The sequence below is a fragment of the Primulina huaijiensis genome, chromosome 15 (assembly GCF_012295235.1).
Source record: "Primulina huaijiensis isolate GDHJ02 chromosome 15, ASM1229523v2, whole genome shotgun sequence".
Taxonomy (NCBI): domain Eukaryota; kingdom Viridiplantae; phylum Streptophyta; class Magnoliopsida; order Lamiales; family Gesneriaceae; genus Primulina; species Primulina huaijiensis.
The window spans coordinates 21374020-21392588 of NC_133320.1; the positions used below are offsets into that span (position 1 = coordinate 21374020).

Below are 18569 nucleotides of genomic sequence, written 5' to 3' on the forward strand. Positions count from 1 at the left end.
AGTTTAACTTTGTATACCCAACGACATCCAATGGGTTTGACTTGTGAGGGAAGATCCACAATGTCCCATGTATGATTTCTTTCCAGAGCAACAAGCTCATCATTCATGGCATCACGCCATCGAACATCAGCAACTGCCTCATGATAGGAGTGAGGTTCTTTGACCGAAGACATAGCTGCTATAAAGTGTTGGTGTGGTTTAGAGAAGTGATCATATGTGAGATAATTGTTCATAGGATAAAGGCAGGTGTTAAGATCACGGTTTTGGGCAACTGAACAAGAGTAGTCAACTGCCCAGACAGGAGGAACTTTGGTTCGGGTGGATCTTCGTAATTGAACCTCAGATGGCATGTTATCAGAAGTTGATGCTTCATCTGAAGGCAGATCAACCGCTGGCCCTTGATCAATAAATGAAGCATCCTCCATAGATGATGGATTGAAAACGGGACCAGGCTGATTGTCAACAGCAAAGGGAAACATGTGCTCATGAAATATCACATCTCTGGAAATTATTGTCTTTCGTGTCTGTAGATTAATGAGCTTGTACCCTTTCTGTACGCTGGAATAACCAATAAAAACACACGGTACAGCACGGGGTGAAAACTTGTGGCTTATTGGCAGAGCCGAAGCATAACACAAGCATCCAAAAACTCTTAAGTTGTCTAAGGAGGGAGCCTTCTTAAACAGCATCTCAAAGGGAGTTTTATTCTTCAGCAGTGGTGTGGGAGATCTATTGATCAGATATACAGCTGTCAACACACAATCCCCCCAGTATTTGAGTGGTAAAGATGACTGAAATCGAAGTGCTCGTGCCACATCTAGAATATGTCTATGCTTTCTTTCCACTATTCCATTCTGTTGTGGTGTATAGGGACACGAGCTATTGTGTATCACTCCCAAAGAGGAAAAGAAAAGTTGACACTCACTTTTGAAGAAGTCAGTTGCATTGTCTGTTCTCACAGCTTGAATTTTTCTTGAAAATTGATTATCCACCATAGCAAAGAATAATCTAATCATTCTAAGCACGTCCAATTTGGATTGCATAAGATAGACCCATGTTCCCCTAGTGAAATCATCAACAATTGTAAGGAAATACCTCTCACCATTGTAGGTAGGGGTATGAAATGGACCCCATATGTCCATATGAATTAACTGAAATGCAAATGAGGATTTGGATGAACTAGCTTGTGGAAACTTTAGTCTACTTTGCTTTGAAACAGGACACACGGAGCAATGAGACAGTGCATCACTTATTTGTATAAAAGGCAGCATTTGCATTCTTGATATAGACATATGACCTAACCTTCTATGCCAAGTATCAGCATTGACATGTTTACAAGACTCAGTAGCCGAACATGAAAGTGGACCATCAAATTTAGGCAAAAAAGATGGAAAAGTACAACTATCCTTGGGAGTCAACTGTGACATTGTCTCTGAAGTGAAGTGATAGAGTCCATGCCTTTCTTTACCAATCCCCATTATCCTCCCAGTCTTGAGGTCCTGAAACATGCAAAAATGAGGGTAAAATGTGACAAAGCAATCATGATTCCTTGTGAACTTGGAGACCGAGAGGAGGTTGAATTGAAAGTGTGGTATGTATAGGACATGTTCAAGTTCAATAGAACTTGTCAATGAGGCCGTGCCAACTTTATCAATACTAGCCCTATTACCATATGGTAGTCTCACTGTGCCAGAGGAACTTGTCACAGATTTAGGGCCATTTAACAAAGAGCAATCACCAATCATGTGCTCATTGGATCCTGTGTCAATGATCCATTCTGTGCTTATATTGTTTGAGTTAGTACCTGCCATATTCACAGCTGGTGTACAATCATCTGATGCCTTGCCATTGCCCAAAAGCTTTAGGATTTCAGCATATTGGCCAGGAGTAAAGAGAGATGGAGTTCCAGTCACTGACTTTGAATGATCAACAGCAGAGTTTTCTTCTACAAAATTGGCATCTCCTGACATCTTTCTGCTCTTCCAATTATCCCTGTATACATTTTTATTTGGTTCTTTACTTGAGGATTTGTGCAGCTTATGCCATGGAGGATAGCCAACAAGTTTATAACAATGTTCCTTGGTATGACCGTTGTAATTACAGTGATCACAAATCAAGTTTGGCTTTTCCTTGATTGTTTTACCTCCCTTGTATTGATTAGTATAGAAGGCTGCTACTGGAACTTCAACCGAGGATAATGCTCTATGAGATTCCTCCTGAGACAACAAGGAAAATGCTTGTCCAACTGTAGGCAATGGGGCCATCATTAAGATCTGACTTCTTATATGCATGTAACTGTCATTGAGTCCCATCAAAACTGAAGAAGTCGATGCTGTTGTTCATGCTCCAAGTATTTCCTAGCAGCATCACACTCACACGATGGCAAAACAACGAGAGCTGAATATTCATCCCAAAGCTGCTTAAGTTTACAATAATACGTGGAGACAGTATTATTACCTTGAGTGAGTCGTCCAATTTCTCTGTGCAGCGAGAAAACTCTCGATCCATTGATCTTGTCAAATTGCTCCTTCAGATCTAGCCACACTGCTGAAGCATCTGATGCATATATTATTCCACCAAAAATTTCCTTTGATACGGTGTTCATTATCCAAGACAACACAAGCGCATTACATCTTTCCCACTGAAGCAAAGTTGGACTCCCAGCTGGTGGTCGTCGACAGCTTCCATCGATTAAGGCGATCTTGTTCTTTGCTCGCAGTGCGATCAGCATAGCTCTGCTCCAGATACCGTAGTTTTCCACCCCAATTAACTGATCACTCACTTGATTTGTTCCCGGAGTATCAGAAGGATGGATGTATAGCGGATCATTAAAATTGCTATTGTTTGCCATTGGATCGTTGAAACAAATCAGCTATGAAATGCTTTATAGCTGCTGAATCGATGCGATTGAATTAAAAATTGAGCTCCAGGTAGAAACCCTACGGCTCTGATACTATGTAAAGAAAAGAAGGAAGCGAAGAACCAGCTCACTGAGCTATGCGAATACTCCCGTGAAAATTGCATTAACCGCCACAACAAGTCGGTTTTATATACAAGAAAAATAAGAAGCGTGCTTCTATAATTCTATTCTTAAAAGCGTGAAAGTGTAAACTACTAACAGTATCAATGATTGTGTCTTAGTAGCAATGTTGCCAATTGCCCCGTTTTTCATCGATGAAAAAGAATATCCAACCTACAGCTGTGCTCAGTTCCCTCTAAGCTAATCCTCAAGTTCAGATCTTGTGATTTCAGAGGCAGGGTGGCACAGATTTCCCCATGGCTCAATTCTGGAATAGTTTATGCCCAATATAATTTCAGGAATTGAAGGTAAAACTGCTGCGGACTAATGACACTCCAAGTTAGAATACAGAAGTAGGTCGTTTTATCGGTGAGTGATTGTAAAAATACAGTCTGCATTGAAACAAGGAACTGCTTATCAAAAGATTTCTAATTATATGTTACTTTATATTAAACTTTTCATCATTTCCAAAAAAATATTATATTATAATACAAAATATATTATTTTAAGACAGCTTATCAAAAGATTTCTAATATGCTTTTTTGCATTTGCAATAATAATTTATTTCCTCAAACCAAATTAAACATGTAATTTTTTTCCCACCAAAGCAATAATCTTTAAAATAAAAAAAACTTGACGTGAATAACAGAAAACAAAGGAAAATGTAAAGCAAGGAACCCAGAAACATACGTGTTCTACGCTGAAGGAGCCTCCTTTCACCTGAATCGTGGGATCCAAATATACCATCTGCATCATCATTTGAACAAAAAACATAATACTTTCCATAAAGAAATAAGATTTTCACGAATCGGGCAAACAAATGGAAACCCGCAAACCTGAAATGAAAGGGGAAGCTTCGAAAGAGGTGGAAACACACTTCATCCCACATAAACCCATCACTCTAAAGCCATAAAAATCTGCCTCAAGCAAACTAATACATAAATTCACACAAAAAATACCCAGAAATCGTACGTAAGAAGCCAATAACTCTTTTTACGTACAGAGCCGGAAATGTGCATATTACAGTCACGTAACAGATGTAAATGTATTTATTACAATAAATGGATTATGGATCTAAAATAACTCAGTACATTACACAGAAAAGTCCTGAAATTATTTATTTGCGGGGTTAGAAAGTTACGTCCACAAAGAGTGATCGTAGACAAATGCTGGAAAGGGGCCGTGCCCATGTTCAATACTCAACAGCGGGTTCCACAGGCGAAGACACGGTCTTCCACAGAAACCTGTTACCGTCTGACCAGACGACTTTTGATATGACCGTACGAATGGCCACGCGTGATCGGCAACACATGCATTCTGTAGAGGGAGATGGAATAGGGTGTTCCAAAGGTTTTCGGCCTCGTTCCCAAATTATGAAACTTCGTAAAAATTATGGAAAGATGATCGGCTTGGGGAGGAACTTTTATAGTCCTAAACTTGATATTTTCGTTATAAATATATTAGTATTAAATTTGAGATCTTGATGTCCAAATATAAACGAGCTAATTGCAGCAATTCTTTCCTGGAAAAATAAAAACTTCAAAGAACTAGGAAGTCTAACAGTATGGAGTGTTGAATTTTTCCTTTGTCCCCCTTTTCCTTAATTTGATCATGTGCATGGCACTTAACCAGACAGTAACGTTGATAACTGACTTTAACTTCATTGCACAACGCACGCATGAATGTTTTACGTTACTTGTATGTATCGGTATTAGTTCAAAACTTACTGTGCAATTCAGTTTAGTGCCTTTTTCGCTCTTCATTGTTGAGTGAACGACTACTTATGAACTATTTTTCTGGAAAACAAAATAACATTGTTTCTTGATCATATCATTTGCAGAATGAGTAATTCATTACATGGTTATCATCACAACAGCGGTGCTTCGCTAATGTAAGATGATTCACCAGCTTCATTCCGCTCTTCTCGACGCCATTTCAAGAGTTCACCCTCCACAACCTTCTTCGCGGCCTCGGCCATCTCTGCCCTCTTTAATGCATCTTCGGTTTCTGATTGTATATCCGCCATCTCTTTCAGAATTTCATCTACTTTTGTCACCAGTTGTCTTTCGTTTGTGTTCACGATCTCCACCTGAGCCATGGCAGTAGCCACATTTACATCAACCTTATTTGTGAGGTCCTCAATCTTCTTCTTCATCGACTCGAACTCCTCAACCGACAATTTGATCTTTCTCATAGATCCCGATCCTCGTGAGTTGTCTGCATTAGTTCTTGGTGAATTATGGATTTGATCGTCAGCGAGTTTCTCAGCTAGTTTGGCTGCTTCGGCTTCCTTTAGTGCGATTACCAGCTTTTCCTCAGCTTCCTTTGCTGAAATTCTTGCCGATTCGGCTTCTTGTTTAAATGACTCGGCATCTCTCCTCATCACTTCTGCTTCAAGTATAGCCTTTTCAGTTTTTATCTTCTCAACATCAGCTTGCATTTGCTGAATCGCTGATTCTGTTTCTAATGCTTTCTGTTCGGATTCAGATTGCTCCTTCTTCAATCCCTCTAGCTCCAGTTTAAGCGACTCGACAGATTTTTGGATTGCTTTTTCTTCTGCAACAACTTCTTGTAGAGCCCTTTTTGCATCATCGATTTCCGATTCTACGGTTGCTAAAGAACTCAAATCTGATTCACGTACTGTATTAAGTTGCTCCCGCATAACCCTGATTGCTTCGGTTGTTGCCTCGAGCTTCTCCTCGAGAACTTCTTCAGACTCGTATTCTTCCATCAAACGCTTTACTTCCTCCTCGACTTCTTCCTTACCGGTTTTATGCTTCTGTAATAACGCCTCCTTTTCTTCCATAATTATCGTGTGCTCTTCTATGGCCTGAGAGGAGGCAGTCTTAACCTGGTCAAGCGTTTCCCTTAAGGCAGCAACTTCATTTGAAAGCTGGCTTTGTCTCTCTTCGTTCACTTTGATGGAATGTTGGGAGTCTTCTGCTTGCTGGAAAGCTGCTAATTTTCCTTCTATGGCTGCATCAAAATCTTGCCGAAGATTGGTAAGTTCTTGTTTAGCAGCAATAAGTTCTCCAGATGACGCCTTGTAGAGTTCCCGTTCATTTTCCACATCTATTTTCCATGCATCGCTGCCCAGTTGAGCTCTCATAGATTTTTGCTTTTCAAGATGAGTGGCTCGAGTCTTTGCGGCTTCTGTTGATTGAATCGCAGCCTGCTTGGATTCGCTAAGGGTTTCTAGCTTGTATGTTAGATCTACCATTGTTCTGTTTGCCCTCTGCAGCTCACGTAATGCTTGAGCCTTTGCGGTTTCGGCATTTCTCATCTGATCCTTGTAGTAGTCAAGTTCCCTAAGCATCATGTGGTGTTGTGTCTCTTTCTCTAGAACTCTCTGCACCATAGAAGTAAAGAAAATTCATAAATCAAGTGAATTTGAACAAATGCAGTATTGTTATTGTTTTAATCTATACAACAGCACAAAAACAGAAATTTCAGAAATACATATAGTACAGCAACATTTGCACCTTCAAATGGAAACAAAAGAACCACAATTGAATCAATCTTACAATTTCCATCTACTATACCTCGTCAACTTTGGATTTCTTGTTCACAGGCATTGCTTTAGGCGAACCAACGTCCTTAAATAAGCTCACAGCAGCCTTGACCGATTGAAACGGTGCACTGGTATCGATTTCTCCGGTATCTGGTCTTGGAGAGTTCGTGGCCCTTGGACTTTCCATGATTGTGGGAGAACCAGCGGAGACTGGAGAACCAACGGACCTCGGAGACGCTGGACCGCTGTACCTTGTTCTTACGTTGAAACCGAACATTTTGTGTCGCTTCAGTTCACCCACAACCTACAAAATCATCAGAAAATTGTCAACACTCACCCTCAAGATCTGAATGGATTTTTTTTTTGTATAGAGAAAATGAAACCAAGGGTCTGTTAAATTTTTTCGAAATATTTGACATAAAGATTCAATTTTCTTGATTTAAAGAAACCAAAGAAAAACATGGTACCTCAAAAGTTTCACTTCAAATAACATGCATGAAATCAGAAAAGGAAATGTATACAACTTCGAATCTTGACACGGTTTCTTGAAAACCCTTTTACTTTTTTTCTTTTGCCCGATTGTTTCGTATATGATTTTGCATTCAAAAGTGAAATTATAAATAAGAGAAAATGTGAATCGATGGATGAATTGTTTCTTGAAACAGTAATCATCCATTTGTCTTATTTGTTTCTTCCTTCCCTTCATATGCTCCGTGGAGAAGCTATAATTGCGCAGTATCTTCCATTTCAATGTTCCTTCTCCAAAACTTCTCTGCATATGCCTATTTCTTGAAATAGAAAATACGTTTTGATTTATAGAAAAAACTTGTGTGAGACGTTCTCACGAGTCCTATTTTATGAGATGGATATCTTATTTGAGTCATCCATGAAAAAGTATTACTTTTTATGTTAAGAGTATTACTTTTTATTGCGAATATCGGTAGGGTTGAACTGTCTCACAGATAAAGATTCGTAAGACCGTCTCACAATTGACCTACTCTTGATTTATTGGTCTGGTCTAGGCTATATCTAGGAGCACTGTCTTATACAAAATACATAGAGAGTATCTGTGAGGGCCCGTGCACTTAATTAATATTTAATTATCAAACAACAAGGATTAATTGGCGTAAACAGCGAAAACGAGTTTAAAAACGTTCATTAGGGCCTACAGAAATTTCGGCATGACCTCCCCGTAAGTAGGACATCCCAAAAATCTCAAAACACAACAACAATAATATAAGCTCGAAAATAACATCAAGTTCACAATCAACCACACAAACATCCTACAGCCGCACTGGCCAGGACTAGACACGACATACCACAATTAAAATCCCAAACAACATAAAAAATATCACCATACAGCTACACAGGGCATCTCCCTGGCAAATGTATCAAACCAGCATAATATATATAAATATCTGGGAACTCTGACACAAACCGACTGACTACTGGGTACCACTCGCTGACGCTCCACCAGACGCGTCAAATCCCCTGGAATGACCTGCTATGGCATCAAAAACAACCACAACATAAAAAGAAAACAGGGGTCGGACCCCAGTACGACAAACCAGTAAAATCACGACGTATATAAAAGACATGTAATAATACCAAGTAAATGCAATGATATGCGATGCATGAATGGTAACAATGGAATAACGGATACCAAATGGAGTCCAAACGAATAGCATCATCAACAGTAACAGTGGCCACCCGTGCCAGGAATGCAGCATCAAATCGCCGCTCGTCCATGCACGTAGCATCGGGAATGCGAGTAGCTAAGTCGCTCGTCCCTAGCTGTCATCTGGGAATGTGGCTAATCCTAACCCACTCGTCCCTCTGATGACTCAATATATCTCAACAGAATCAACATAAATCGCCGTCAAAGGAGTCAAGGCTCAATATGTTATGTCAATATAATTTATGCATGAATGCATCAAAATAAACATTCAAAGCACGTAATAGCAAACAACATTCACCGAATATTCTTACACGCCAATATAAGCGTCATAATAATATAGGTTTGAGCGTACTTCAACTTCAACTTACAATACCACAGTAATTTCTTAAGGACTATCGGCTGAACTCGCCCAACAATAAAACCTACAATATACATTCGCTATACACTTCAATACAATGCATTCCAAACGATTAAACCAAAATAAATCGGCTCGGTTAAAATTCGAAATCCGGGCAGCCTATATAAATCTTATACAATCTGAATTCAAGCTTAATACCTCAATAAACGAAACTAGAATGCACAACGGTAATTTCGCAAAGATGGCTCGCCAGAAAATGTCGCCGGAAACACTGTTCACGATCTGAAAAACGAGCTGGAAATTAGGGGAAAGCTTAGTACTTTACTATACAAACTAATCCACCAAAATACCACTAAGAATTGAATCCGAAAATCTTACCTAGAACTGAATCGAAGCTCACGCACAGTGCTGGAAAACAGGACCGATCGAGCTCGTAACCTTCCAATTCAAGGTAGGAAAGACTCTAATATACTGGAGGAAGAAGATTGCTACGCCGCTACACTAGAAATCTGGCCGTTGTGAGCATCGCACGCTTGCTGCAGAAGAAGGAGAAAGGCGACAGGCAAGGCTGGAGAAGAGTTTCTGGATTTTGAGCGTACTGATTTCTATCAAATGGGTTTGGGTATTTAAAATTAAATGGTAATGGGCTGGGCCTAGTTTAGGTATTGGGCCTCACAGTATCACTCTCAGTATAACATAAAATGAACTCGTGAGAGACATCACGTTTTTATTACATTGCAATGAATGTATCTATATTAAACATAAATTAAATATAATTTTCAAAACATAATTTTTTCAATGGATTGTCTACATTATCATCAATTCATCACGACATTCAATGAGCGAGCGTGGGATTATTGTTTTTAATTGTTTCTATCATATTAATCGATTCCAAAGTTTTCAATAAATTTATCAATCACAATCTTTTTACTCTTGAAGCTTTTTAATTAGAGAACTTTGATTTTATTAAAAGAACAAAATACGAATTAATTCCAAAGTTTACAATATAATTAACTGTTTTTTGGGACAATTTGCATACAGTATTTTAAAAATATCTCCCACGAGTGTTGAGTAGAGAAGGGAAAGCAAGGCCAGTCCATTTTATTAGCAGGAAACAGCTGAAAGCGCACACGATTTTCGCGAAATTCGAATGAATTCGCTACTTATGTCTCTTGTCTTCCGACATTTTTGCGCAGAAATTGACCTAATCACGTTATACATTCCATTTTTTAAATAAATAGTTGACCAAGATTAAAACACAAAATAACATGTTCAACGGATTTTGAATTGCCGTTGTTGTTTTCCCTTTGAGTTGTAGCACAAAAATTGAATTTCGAGACATCATTGCTATGAAGTTGTGCTTGTACAGACAGGTAATGGTCTTTCCAATTCTTAACTAAGAGTTTGTCTACTTTTCTAGGATTATAAGAATTTTTTTGCATACGATTGATTGAAAACTTTTATCGGCTGAGAATTAGTAATTATGGTGTCTCTTCCATCGAAAACTTCGTGGATGAAAAGGCAGATTGGAAATGTTTTGTGACATATGAGGGACAAGTAGATAAACATAGGAGCCCCGTTAGTTAAAAATGAGTCTAGGTTGCCGGAGATCGTGGTTTCACCTTATGTAGAGATGGCGTTTATGAGTGACGACTTAGCATTTGAATACTAAGGGAATTTTGCTAGGTAAAAATGGATTTTCTGTTCGGAAGGAGAGGTCGAGGTTGAGTCCTCAGTTAGGGGTTTACAAGAGAGATTTTGTTTGTTACAGGTCAAGATTTGAACCCACGAGAAAGAAACAAACTGGCCAACATCAAAGGGACATGAAATCGGCTGGATGTGGATGTGGATGTGATGCGAAATTGTACTTGTCCAAAGAGATTGTAGATGAGGTTTCTCAGTGGTTTGTTTAGTAATATACATAACCACAAACTATTAAAGGATGATCAAGTTCGGTTGCTACCAGCTTGTTTCTCTGATTCTTTGTTGTATTCTATCTTCACTGAATAGAAATGAAGGATATTTCCATCAGATGTTAATATCCAACAGCAGTGTAATGTACCATGATATTCTATTTGAATAACTTGAATCGTTCACTTTTGGTTCACTCAACAAATATCAGCATATTTTAGAAGAGTGGTCAAGACTTGACAGGTACACTAAAACGTGCAGGTAGTCAGGTTTGTTGAACTTGAAAAGAGGATACATGTCCTCTTATCGGACAGGATTGAAATCCTGGAGATTTTGTCGGTGAGATTCATATTGCTATCTTGTAATTAATGTTCCATTCTTCAACCTTGATGCTGGAAGCACATGGTGTTTATCTCCAAGAATCCATCTCTACTAAAAGAATAAAATTCTCAGTACTCCATTCTACATCCTTAATGATCTATTAATTTGTAAATCAGAACATTTAATTATTTCACAAAAATTGTTACATTCTCTTACCAGAAATTGCCTCCAAAAATATCAGTTGATGTGATTATTTCTTGTTTCTTGTCATCCATTTAGAGCAGGTACAAGGGGGAGTCTTCCTCACAAGCAGCTTCCTCCCCAGCGTTCGAGCATATGAGTGGTCCTGCTTGGATGATCTAGCTATTGCAGATCAATCTCAGACTTCAAATTTTCTTTAAAATAATATTAAAAAAATAATTAAAAATCGAAAAATTGGAAAATAAATATGAAATATTGCTAACGGCCATATTTTCAAAATCCAAGCTTGCTCCTATAAATTATCCTCATTACACCTTCAAAAGTTCACAATTTCTTCCATTTTAATTCCAAAACTCGAGATTTCTTCCACTTTCATTTCATTTTCAATCCAAATTCGAAAATGAATCCTTAGAGAAATGATGATCTCAATAATCCTTCACCAAATTCTTCTCAATTCACGACGAGCAAATTTGGAGCCTTATATTTAACCAAACTCAATTCTCCCAAATTCCATCCAAGTCCTTCCTACTTTTGAAACCACATTTCTAAACCAAAAAGAAAAGTGAAGAAGATTGTTGGTGACGATGAGGGTGAAGGCCTCACAAGGAAATATTGGAAGAAGACTAAAGATGAACGTCTCGCAATGACATGGTGCAATGCTTCCGCCGAACCGACACTTGACGATTATCAAAGCAATGCTAGTTTTTGGGGATTAGTCTGGAATAAATATAAACATGAGTTGCCAAATTTAAGGAAAGTACGTGCACAAGACAACATGAGGCTGATGTTGTGAAACGAGTGTTCGTGTTCCAAAACAAAATGAGTGAACTAGAAGCACTCAACCAAAGTGGGTTGTCATTTGAGATGAAGTTATTCATTCAGAAATATTTTTTGTAATTAAAATTCAACGAATTCCTAATTAGATTTTTTTTATTGAGTATGCTCAAGCTCAAACGATGTTTGAGCAAGATTATGGAAGTCCGTGATCCAATGAGAAAGCTTGGTTAGTGCTGACCGAGCAACCAAAATGGAAGATATGTTGTTTCGAAAAATTCAAAAGAGTTTTGACGAATGCTACCAAGAAGCTGAAGAATATTGAGGTGAATCGTCTTCATCTCCTTTCTCTGCAATCTCCAATACACACCACCGAGGAAGAAGACGATGTGCAGGAAGTGAACAAAACCATTAGACCAATAAGAATGAACAACTTCAAAAAGCCTTGAAAGGAGAAGGATTGAAAGATGCAACATGATGGAAATGTTCAAAACAATGCATGAAAGAGATTATAAAAAAAGAACGAGGGGATTGCTCTAGCAAAAAGTTCAACGTCGATATTATACGAGGATACAAAAACAAATTATTCGTAAAAAATTCAATCGATGATCTATTTAGTTCGTAATTTAATTATTTTTATTTTTTATTTCATGTATTTTTTAATTTCATATAACTTTTAAAATTTTAATTATGTGTAATTTAAATTTGTTATAATTATTTGCAATTTTATTATGTTTTTTTAAAAAAAAATTAAATGATAGAAATTAAAAATTAATATTTCAACATCATCTATGTTGCATTATGTCAATACGATAAGAAAATGAGATGAAGTTACCAATGCCGACATTAGCATGACCAACTTCATCACACAATTTTACATAGTCTTAAGCACAAATTCAATGTTGCTGGTCTTAGAATGAATTAGCATGCACATTCATCGATGTATATCTATGAAACACGAAAAGAAATACAACTATTTAAAGTTTCTGAACTATCATCTCCCAGCAACACGTTTGACACATCGCATGGAACAAGATTTCCAGATACAGAGCACAATCTCACATACATGGAACAAGATACACATTTTCATTATCATGGATTAGGTTGGTTACCACCTTCCGCTGTTCTTTCCTGCATTGCCTCCATACAAACGGAAGAGGCTAAAAGCTGAAATGGCAGACAATATGACCATGGAAAGGCTCGCCAGTAGCGCGCTGGCTAAGCCATCTCCGCTTTGGTTGCAATATTTCTCGTACAGTTTGCATATCTTCATCCACTGCAGTTCCTTCTGACCAAACTTGGCAAATATTCCTGACTGCAAAGCAGCAGAAACCGTGGCTAAATTCAAGTAGGCCATTATCTGCACAAGTGAGACAACATAAAAAAAATAAACTAACTAAAACCGAGAGTACTTTAGATTGAACCAAACAATTTTATACGACGGATGTGAATTTAGTCTAACATATGATAAAATGATCATTCCAGGATATATAGTTGTCATAGTTACGGCAAGAACTGTCAAACATCCAACAAAGCCATGTGATGTGAATACAGAAACAAAAAGCACTCATGGTCAATTTGGTTTGATTTTTCTATTAGCTGTTCTTCCTTATCGGCCACCCTAAACCCCAAATCCATAGTGACTGCAACAATCTTTGGTCGCAGTCACCCTGCAATATGATCATTTTAAGTGATACTTCTCAACCAGATCTTCTGTCATTAACTTGTTGTGACCCCACTGTGAATTAATAATCATGTGATAATACTTCAATATGTAGTTAGAAAAACTTTTTTCAAAAACATACAGCTTGCTCGGTCCAGAGAGTTCTAAGTTATTAACTTGGAACATATAGCACATCCATGTGCAAATGCAAAGAGTAAATCCCCAACTACAAGGAAAATGTAAAAGAAGAACGGAGAATATGTGAACAAAACACATAATATCTCAGATACCATCCTACACTGAATCATACACACCAAATAATTTAATAATTATCTCATCATATCATACTTTCTACGACTCAAACAATCAATCACTTATCTATCCAACATCACAACCAAATGCAACCTTAAATTAAGATATTAAATAGACGAAAACATCAGCGTATGCACTTAGAGGATAGATTCGGATCATTCGGATCACACATCTAGTTTCTAGGAGAAAATCCATGTTTCATAACTTTATCAAAACTTCAAGACATTTAACACTATATACTTAATCAAAACTCCTTCAAATTTTATAGTCTCTGTTTTCGGTATCATAGATTGAATTTACCGAATTCAAAACATGCATGAATAATATTTGTAGTTCCTTACAAATCAGATTTTATACTGAAATTTTTTGCTTATTTTGGATCTATTTGGTTGGATAAAAGCACTGATGAGAATAAGTCAAGCCAGACAATTTGTAGGACATAAAAAAACAATGATTCAGCTTTGATTTATCCATGAAAGATCAAGATTCTATAGAGAGGACATAAGAAAAAAAAATCAATGCAATCACTTAAACACCTGATCACCAGAGAAAATAGCCCAAGCCAAGGTCTTATTCAACAGCACACTCCCTCTAATCATACTCTGAACGCACCTCAAAACATGAACAAGTGAGTAAGCAACAGCTAATCCATCGGTCACCACCAAAAATCTGTAAATGTTGGAACAAATTAGCCAAGATTTTACTCATATGTTTGAAGAACAAACTCCTTAGAAACCCTTAAAACAGAAACAGAAACAGAAGACAGATCTTCTTACACAACTGCTTTCATGTCTGTAAATTTGGCCTCCTTCCTAATTGTGAAAATCTCCTTGACCTCATAGTCTGACACTATAAGAACAATAGAAATAATGGCCAAGGCACAAATCAAACACCTCAAAAGCAGCTCGGCTAGTCTCACCCGCCTATCAATCACCTTCAAACTGCACCCATGGTATACAGGAACATTACCAGGACTAACACCAACACCAACACCAACACCAACATAACTCATATTTACAAGTAATGAGGAGAGAAATCAACCAAAAGTTAAGCAGAAGGCAACCCAAAGGCCAAAATCAAGAATACCAAAAGAAAGTAGCAACTATGAACAACACCGCTTGTTCAACTACCTACATTCTCCCTATTTATATCGACACCCAATAATATTTAAAGAAAAAACATTTTCCTTCATTTTTTTTCACAATTTTGATAATTTTTTCCACATTTATTGCTTTCAAATAAATTTATCTAAAAATGGGGAGCTTAGCTCAAGGGTTGCATGACAGAGTGCCAGAACAACTAAAGAAAGCATTAAAAAAATAGCAATTCACTGTAAGCTAAGGGAAAGGGCATTCAAGATTCAAGATTCAAGATTCAAGTTTCAAGAAGCAATAAATAAAAGCTTGTTGTGAGGTGTTCAGATACCTAGGACAACATTTAAAACAATGGTCTAAAATTTTGGACTGGTTTTATGGGAAGAAGCAGTAGTTTCTTGTTTCAAGAAAATGGAAGAGATATAAAAGAGTAGGCTTTATTCTTGAGAGTGGCCCCCTTCACTTGTCTCTCTCATATTCAATGAGGTTGGTAAGATTGAATTTATGATCGCCCATTCCTCCTTGTGCAAAGTAAGTGGGACTAGACTCGGAGAAAAAGTGTTGGGTTTTCTTTCTCTAAGTGGTGTGGCCAAGATTTCAGTAGGATTGCTTGACATTTGAGTGGTGGACAATGAATGTTTTCGAATATTTGATCTACCGTAACAGTGATTACTATCAAACTATCTCGAAAATTGCCATTTTAGTTTAGCCCAAGTCGTAAAGTATGCAATCTAATAATAGTACAAAGCCCTGCAGTCCAAATGAACCAGACACATTGCTCGATATTCAGAAAGAAAGTGAAACCATGAATGAATTAAGTCATATATCTCTCTCTTTTTAATTTCTTGATTTCTGAATGGGGTGGGTTGTTGAGCAAAATTTGGGATTATCAGAACTTTCAAATTGATTATTGAACTAACTAACAAACCGAACATAATCGCTGAATTGAACTACTCGATTTAATTTGAGTGTAAACCTTCAAACTAATACAATAGTTTGCAAAATATGTTAGTCAAGTAAATCGCATGAGACAATTTTTTTATTATATGATTGCAAAAAAATGTATTGGTAGAAGAAATCGAACTCCTGACAACTTAATTTTCGATATTATTTTTTCATTTGCGAAAATCCCCCCTCCTTTTTTTTTGGGTTCTTGTCCAAATTTTCTCTTCCGGTCAACGTCTTTTGTGGGTTTTTTTTTTTTGGAACAATGAATAAGCATTTAATTCTTTTGGATTCATAATTTTAATTTATCATGATTTCATTTTAAATCTTATTAATAATCAACTTCGAATTGACTTACTTCATTAGCCATTTTAAATAATTTTTAACATTATGTTTTATTTTCCTAAAAAAATTGTGCATGGCGTAACGTATACATTTATTTCCAGAATTATGTTAGTTTAAAGTATAAGAGAGTGTTTGCAATTACTTATTTAAGATTCGTTTTATTTTAAAAAAATTAGCTTAGTTTTTTTTAAAAAAAATTTGGTTTAATTGGAAAACATAGTTTATCATACATAAACGTTGGATATCAGCGACATATTATGATAAAGTGACGGGAAATTGATTATTCTAACTCACTTCCAAGTCATAATTTTAAAAATGACATTCTTTACTAAACATTTTACATTATGTCTTATATAATTGAAATATCCTATATTGTCTTTTTTTATTTTAAATTATTTGCTCCAATTATTTACTGCCTATTTATCAGGAAAAAATAAATAAACAAAGAGGCAGATTCGTGTCAATTGTCATGGACTTCATTCTTCTTCTCCGCCATTGCTCTACATTTCTGTTTATTATTTCAAGTAAGTTACTTTACGATCATTTTTCAATCTATGTTCTCAATATTTATGCACTTTTAAACTTGCGTCATTCAATATTTCAAAAAATGCACACATATTTCAATTGCAATAAATAGCAAATCATCCATTTATTTCAACTTAAAAATATTCTTAATTTAAAAAAAAAAACTTAAAATTATGGAAAAATCAAGTCAAATTTTGGAAAAAAAAAAATTAAATCAAAATTAGAAAATTTTATTGGAGTCAATATATTCAACAGTTTGACAGAAACAAAACTGTTTTGCCATATATATATATACATATATATTATCATAAACAAAAAAAACTAGAACGGAGAACTAAAATGGATGTGCTTCAAAACTCTTAACGCACGTAATTGATGAGAGAAGAAAAGAGATTGAGAGAGAAATTGACGGTGAGTAGGGTTTAAAAGATATCTTTATAATTTGATATAATAAAAAGATTATTTTGATAAATTAACTTAATCGAAGGCTAAAATTGATTATAGTAATTTGATGGAAAGTATTTAAGAAAATCTCTAGTAAGTAATCGATGTAACACAAAAAGACACATTCAAAATAAATTTTCAGTTTTTTTTTTAAAAAAAATTTAACATTATAGTTTGAAAATCCTGAAACGCGAAATCAATATAAACACCGTATGTCTAAAGATAAAGACGTCGAAGAAGGAAAAAGAACGTAGACGCTTATAAGCTGGAGCTTCAAGGTAACTCTTCAAACTTGCAGGAATCATGGCCTGCAAATTTGTCAAAGTAATTCTAATGAACACATCTCCCGACTCGGATTTTTTTTACTAGTTACGAGAAAACAAATATCATATCTTGAGAAAAATCTTCTTACTTGGATCAAGACCGGTAAGAACTGCAGCACCTCTGAAATAGCAACTCCCTCCTTTGTGCTTCATGTTCTGATAATAGCTATTGAATGCATACGAGGCATGAGCTATTACCGTGTTGGGAAGATAACATCTTTGGTTCAATTTAAGCACACTGCAATCTGCACCATTCCCACATGCCCAATCCATAGCCCTCAGCAGCTCGTCTTCGGGAGTCTGCTCGTCCGCTACGCAGTAATCCGCAAATTGTCCATCTAACACATGTTGAGATATATTAAGGACTAATATGTATATAAGACTTTGAAAAATCCGAAAAGAAAAAACAAGAAGATTAATGGATACCCGAATTTCGTAAAATCGATAACAAAAAGGTAAGAGCAAACAGAGTTTTCCTTGGCAGAGCCCACATGAGAATTAAGATGTTCTAGCAGCTTAGGCTTGATTTGAACTTCAAATGGGAATCCTTTATAATAAGCAAGGTGCTGAGATGGAGTGAACAAGAAACCATGGAAATAATAATATTCTTTTCTTGGAAAAGTTGAATACCCAAGCAAATGCTTTTGCTTTTTCAAGATCCCGTGATAATAAGAAGTCCATATTCTTTTGGATAACATGGATAGTGTTCTTGTGGATAAAATGCACTGGTTACTCTATCGTAGCCTAACGTCCCAAGTGGGAACTACATGGTTGGATGTCTCCACCATCGATCATTCACGTGTAATGTTGAGTTGTGTTCATACTACTATCAGGTATTACCTTAACGTTCAACTATGATATTTTGTTACATTAGCACTATCAATATTAACATTACTCATGTGTTGAGCTATTAATTATTGGATACACGATATATGTATTACTCTGAATGTAACATCTGATCGATCATATTCATATGAATATCCAGCTTGCAACTATTGCTTCCTCGGTATATAGCTACACGGAATCGTGATCTCCGACACCACCTGACACCTAAGAGCTCAGCAAATGGACGCTGGACAGATCTAGAACAAAGTTCGGTAAATTTTATATTACTCGTTTGAATGTCTAACAACCCGACAAAACAA

At 36.5% G+C, this 18569-nt stretch overlaps 3 protein-coding genes and 1 long non-coding RNA gene across 5 annotated transcripts in view; all 4 read right to left on the minus strand.

The window, feature by feature from the left end:
• Positions 1 to 4854: 4854 nt before the first annotated feature.
• The window catches only part of LOC140959203 (WEB family protein At5g55860-like), a 46409-nt gene continuing 32694 nt past the window's right edge, over positions 4855 to 18569 (minus strand). Inside the window, exons 2-4 of the mRNA XM_073417042.1 lie at positions 6998 to 7082; positions 6562 to 6834; positions 4855 to 6368 (exon numbers count right to left, since the gene is read on the minus strand). Coding sequence (XP_073273143.1) covers positions 4887 to 6368; positions 6562 to 6807 — 1728 coding nt within the window. The 5' untranslated portion in view covers positions 6808 to 6834; positions 6998 to 7082 and the 3' untranslated portion in view covers positions 4855 to 4886. The remainder of the gene's footprint in view (positions 6369 to 6561; positions 6835 to 6997; positions 7083 to 18569) is intronic.
• On the minus strand, positions 7730 to 8846 carry LOC140960171 (uncharacterized). Its single transcript, XR_012172122.1, has 3 exons — positions 8765 to 8846; positions 8561 to 8630; positions 7730 to 8031 (listed from the first exon to the last, which is right to left on the minus strand). It is a non-coding gene; the product is annotated as an uncharacterized lncRNA (long non-coding RNA).
• LOC140960348 (CASP-like protein 2B1) lies at positions 12549 to 15147 on the minus strand. 2 transcript variants are annotated; one of them, XM_073418596.1, is made up of 3 exons: positions 14525 to 15147; positions 14285 to 14417; positions 12549 to 13088 (listed from the first exon to the last, which is right to left on the minus strand). In XM_073418596.1, exons 1-3 carry the CDS (start codon positions 14758 to 14760, stop codon positions 12882 to 12884), a joined length of 576 nt encoding a protein of 191 aa, XP_073274697.1. In that variant the 5' UTR covers positions 14761 to 15147; the 3' UTR covers positions 12549 to 12881. The 2 variants fall into 2 exon arrangements, with proteins under 2 accessions (XP_073274697.1, XP_073274696.1); XM_073418595.1 differs by having other exon boundaries at positions 12549 to 13133; positions 14525 to 15141.
• Positions 17206 to 18116, minus strand: LOC140960197 (glucan endo-1,3-beta-glucosidase 4-like). The gene is made up of 3 exons (XM_073418354.1): positions 17851 to 18116; positions 17514 to 17762; positions 17206 to 17409 (listed from the first exon to the last, which is right to left on the minus strand). Exons 1-3 carry the CDS (start codon positions 17915 to 17917, stop codon positions 17375 to 17377), a joined length of 351 nt encoding a protein of 116 aa, XP_073274455.1. The 5' UTR covers positions 17918 to 18116; the 3' UTR covers positions 17206 to 17374.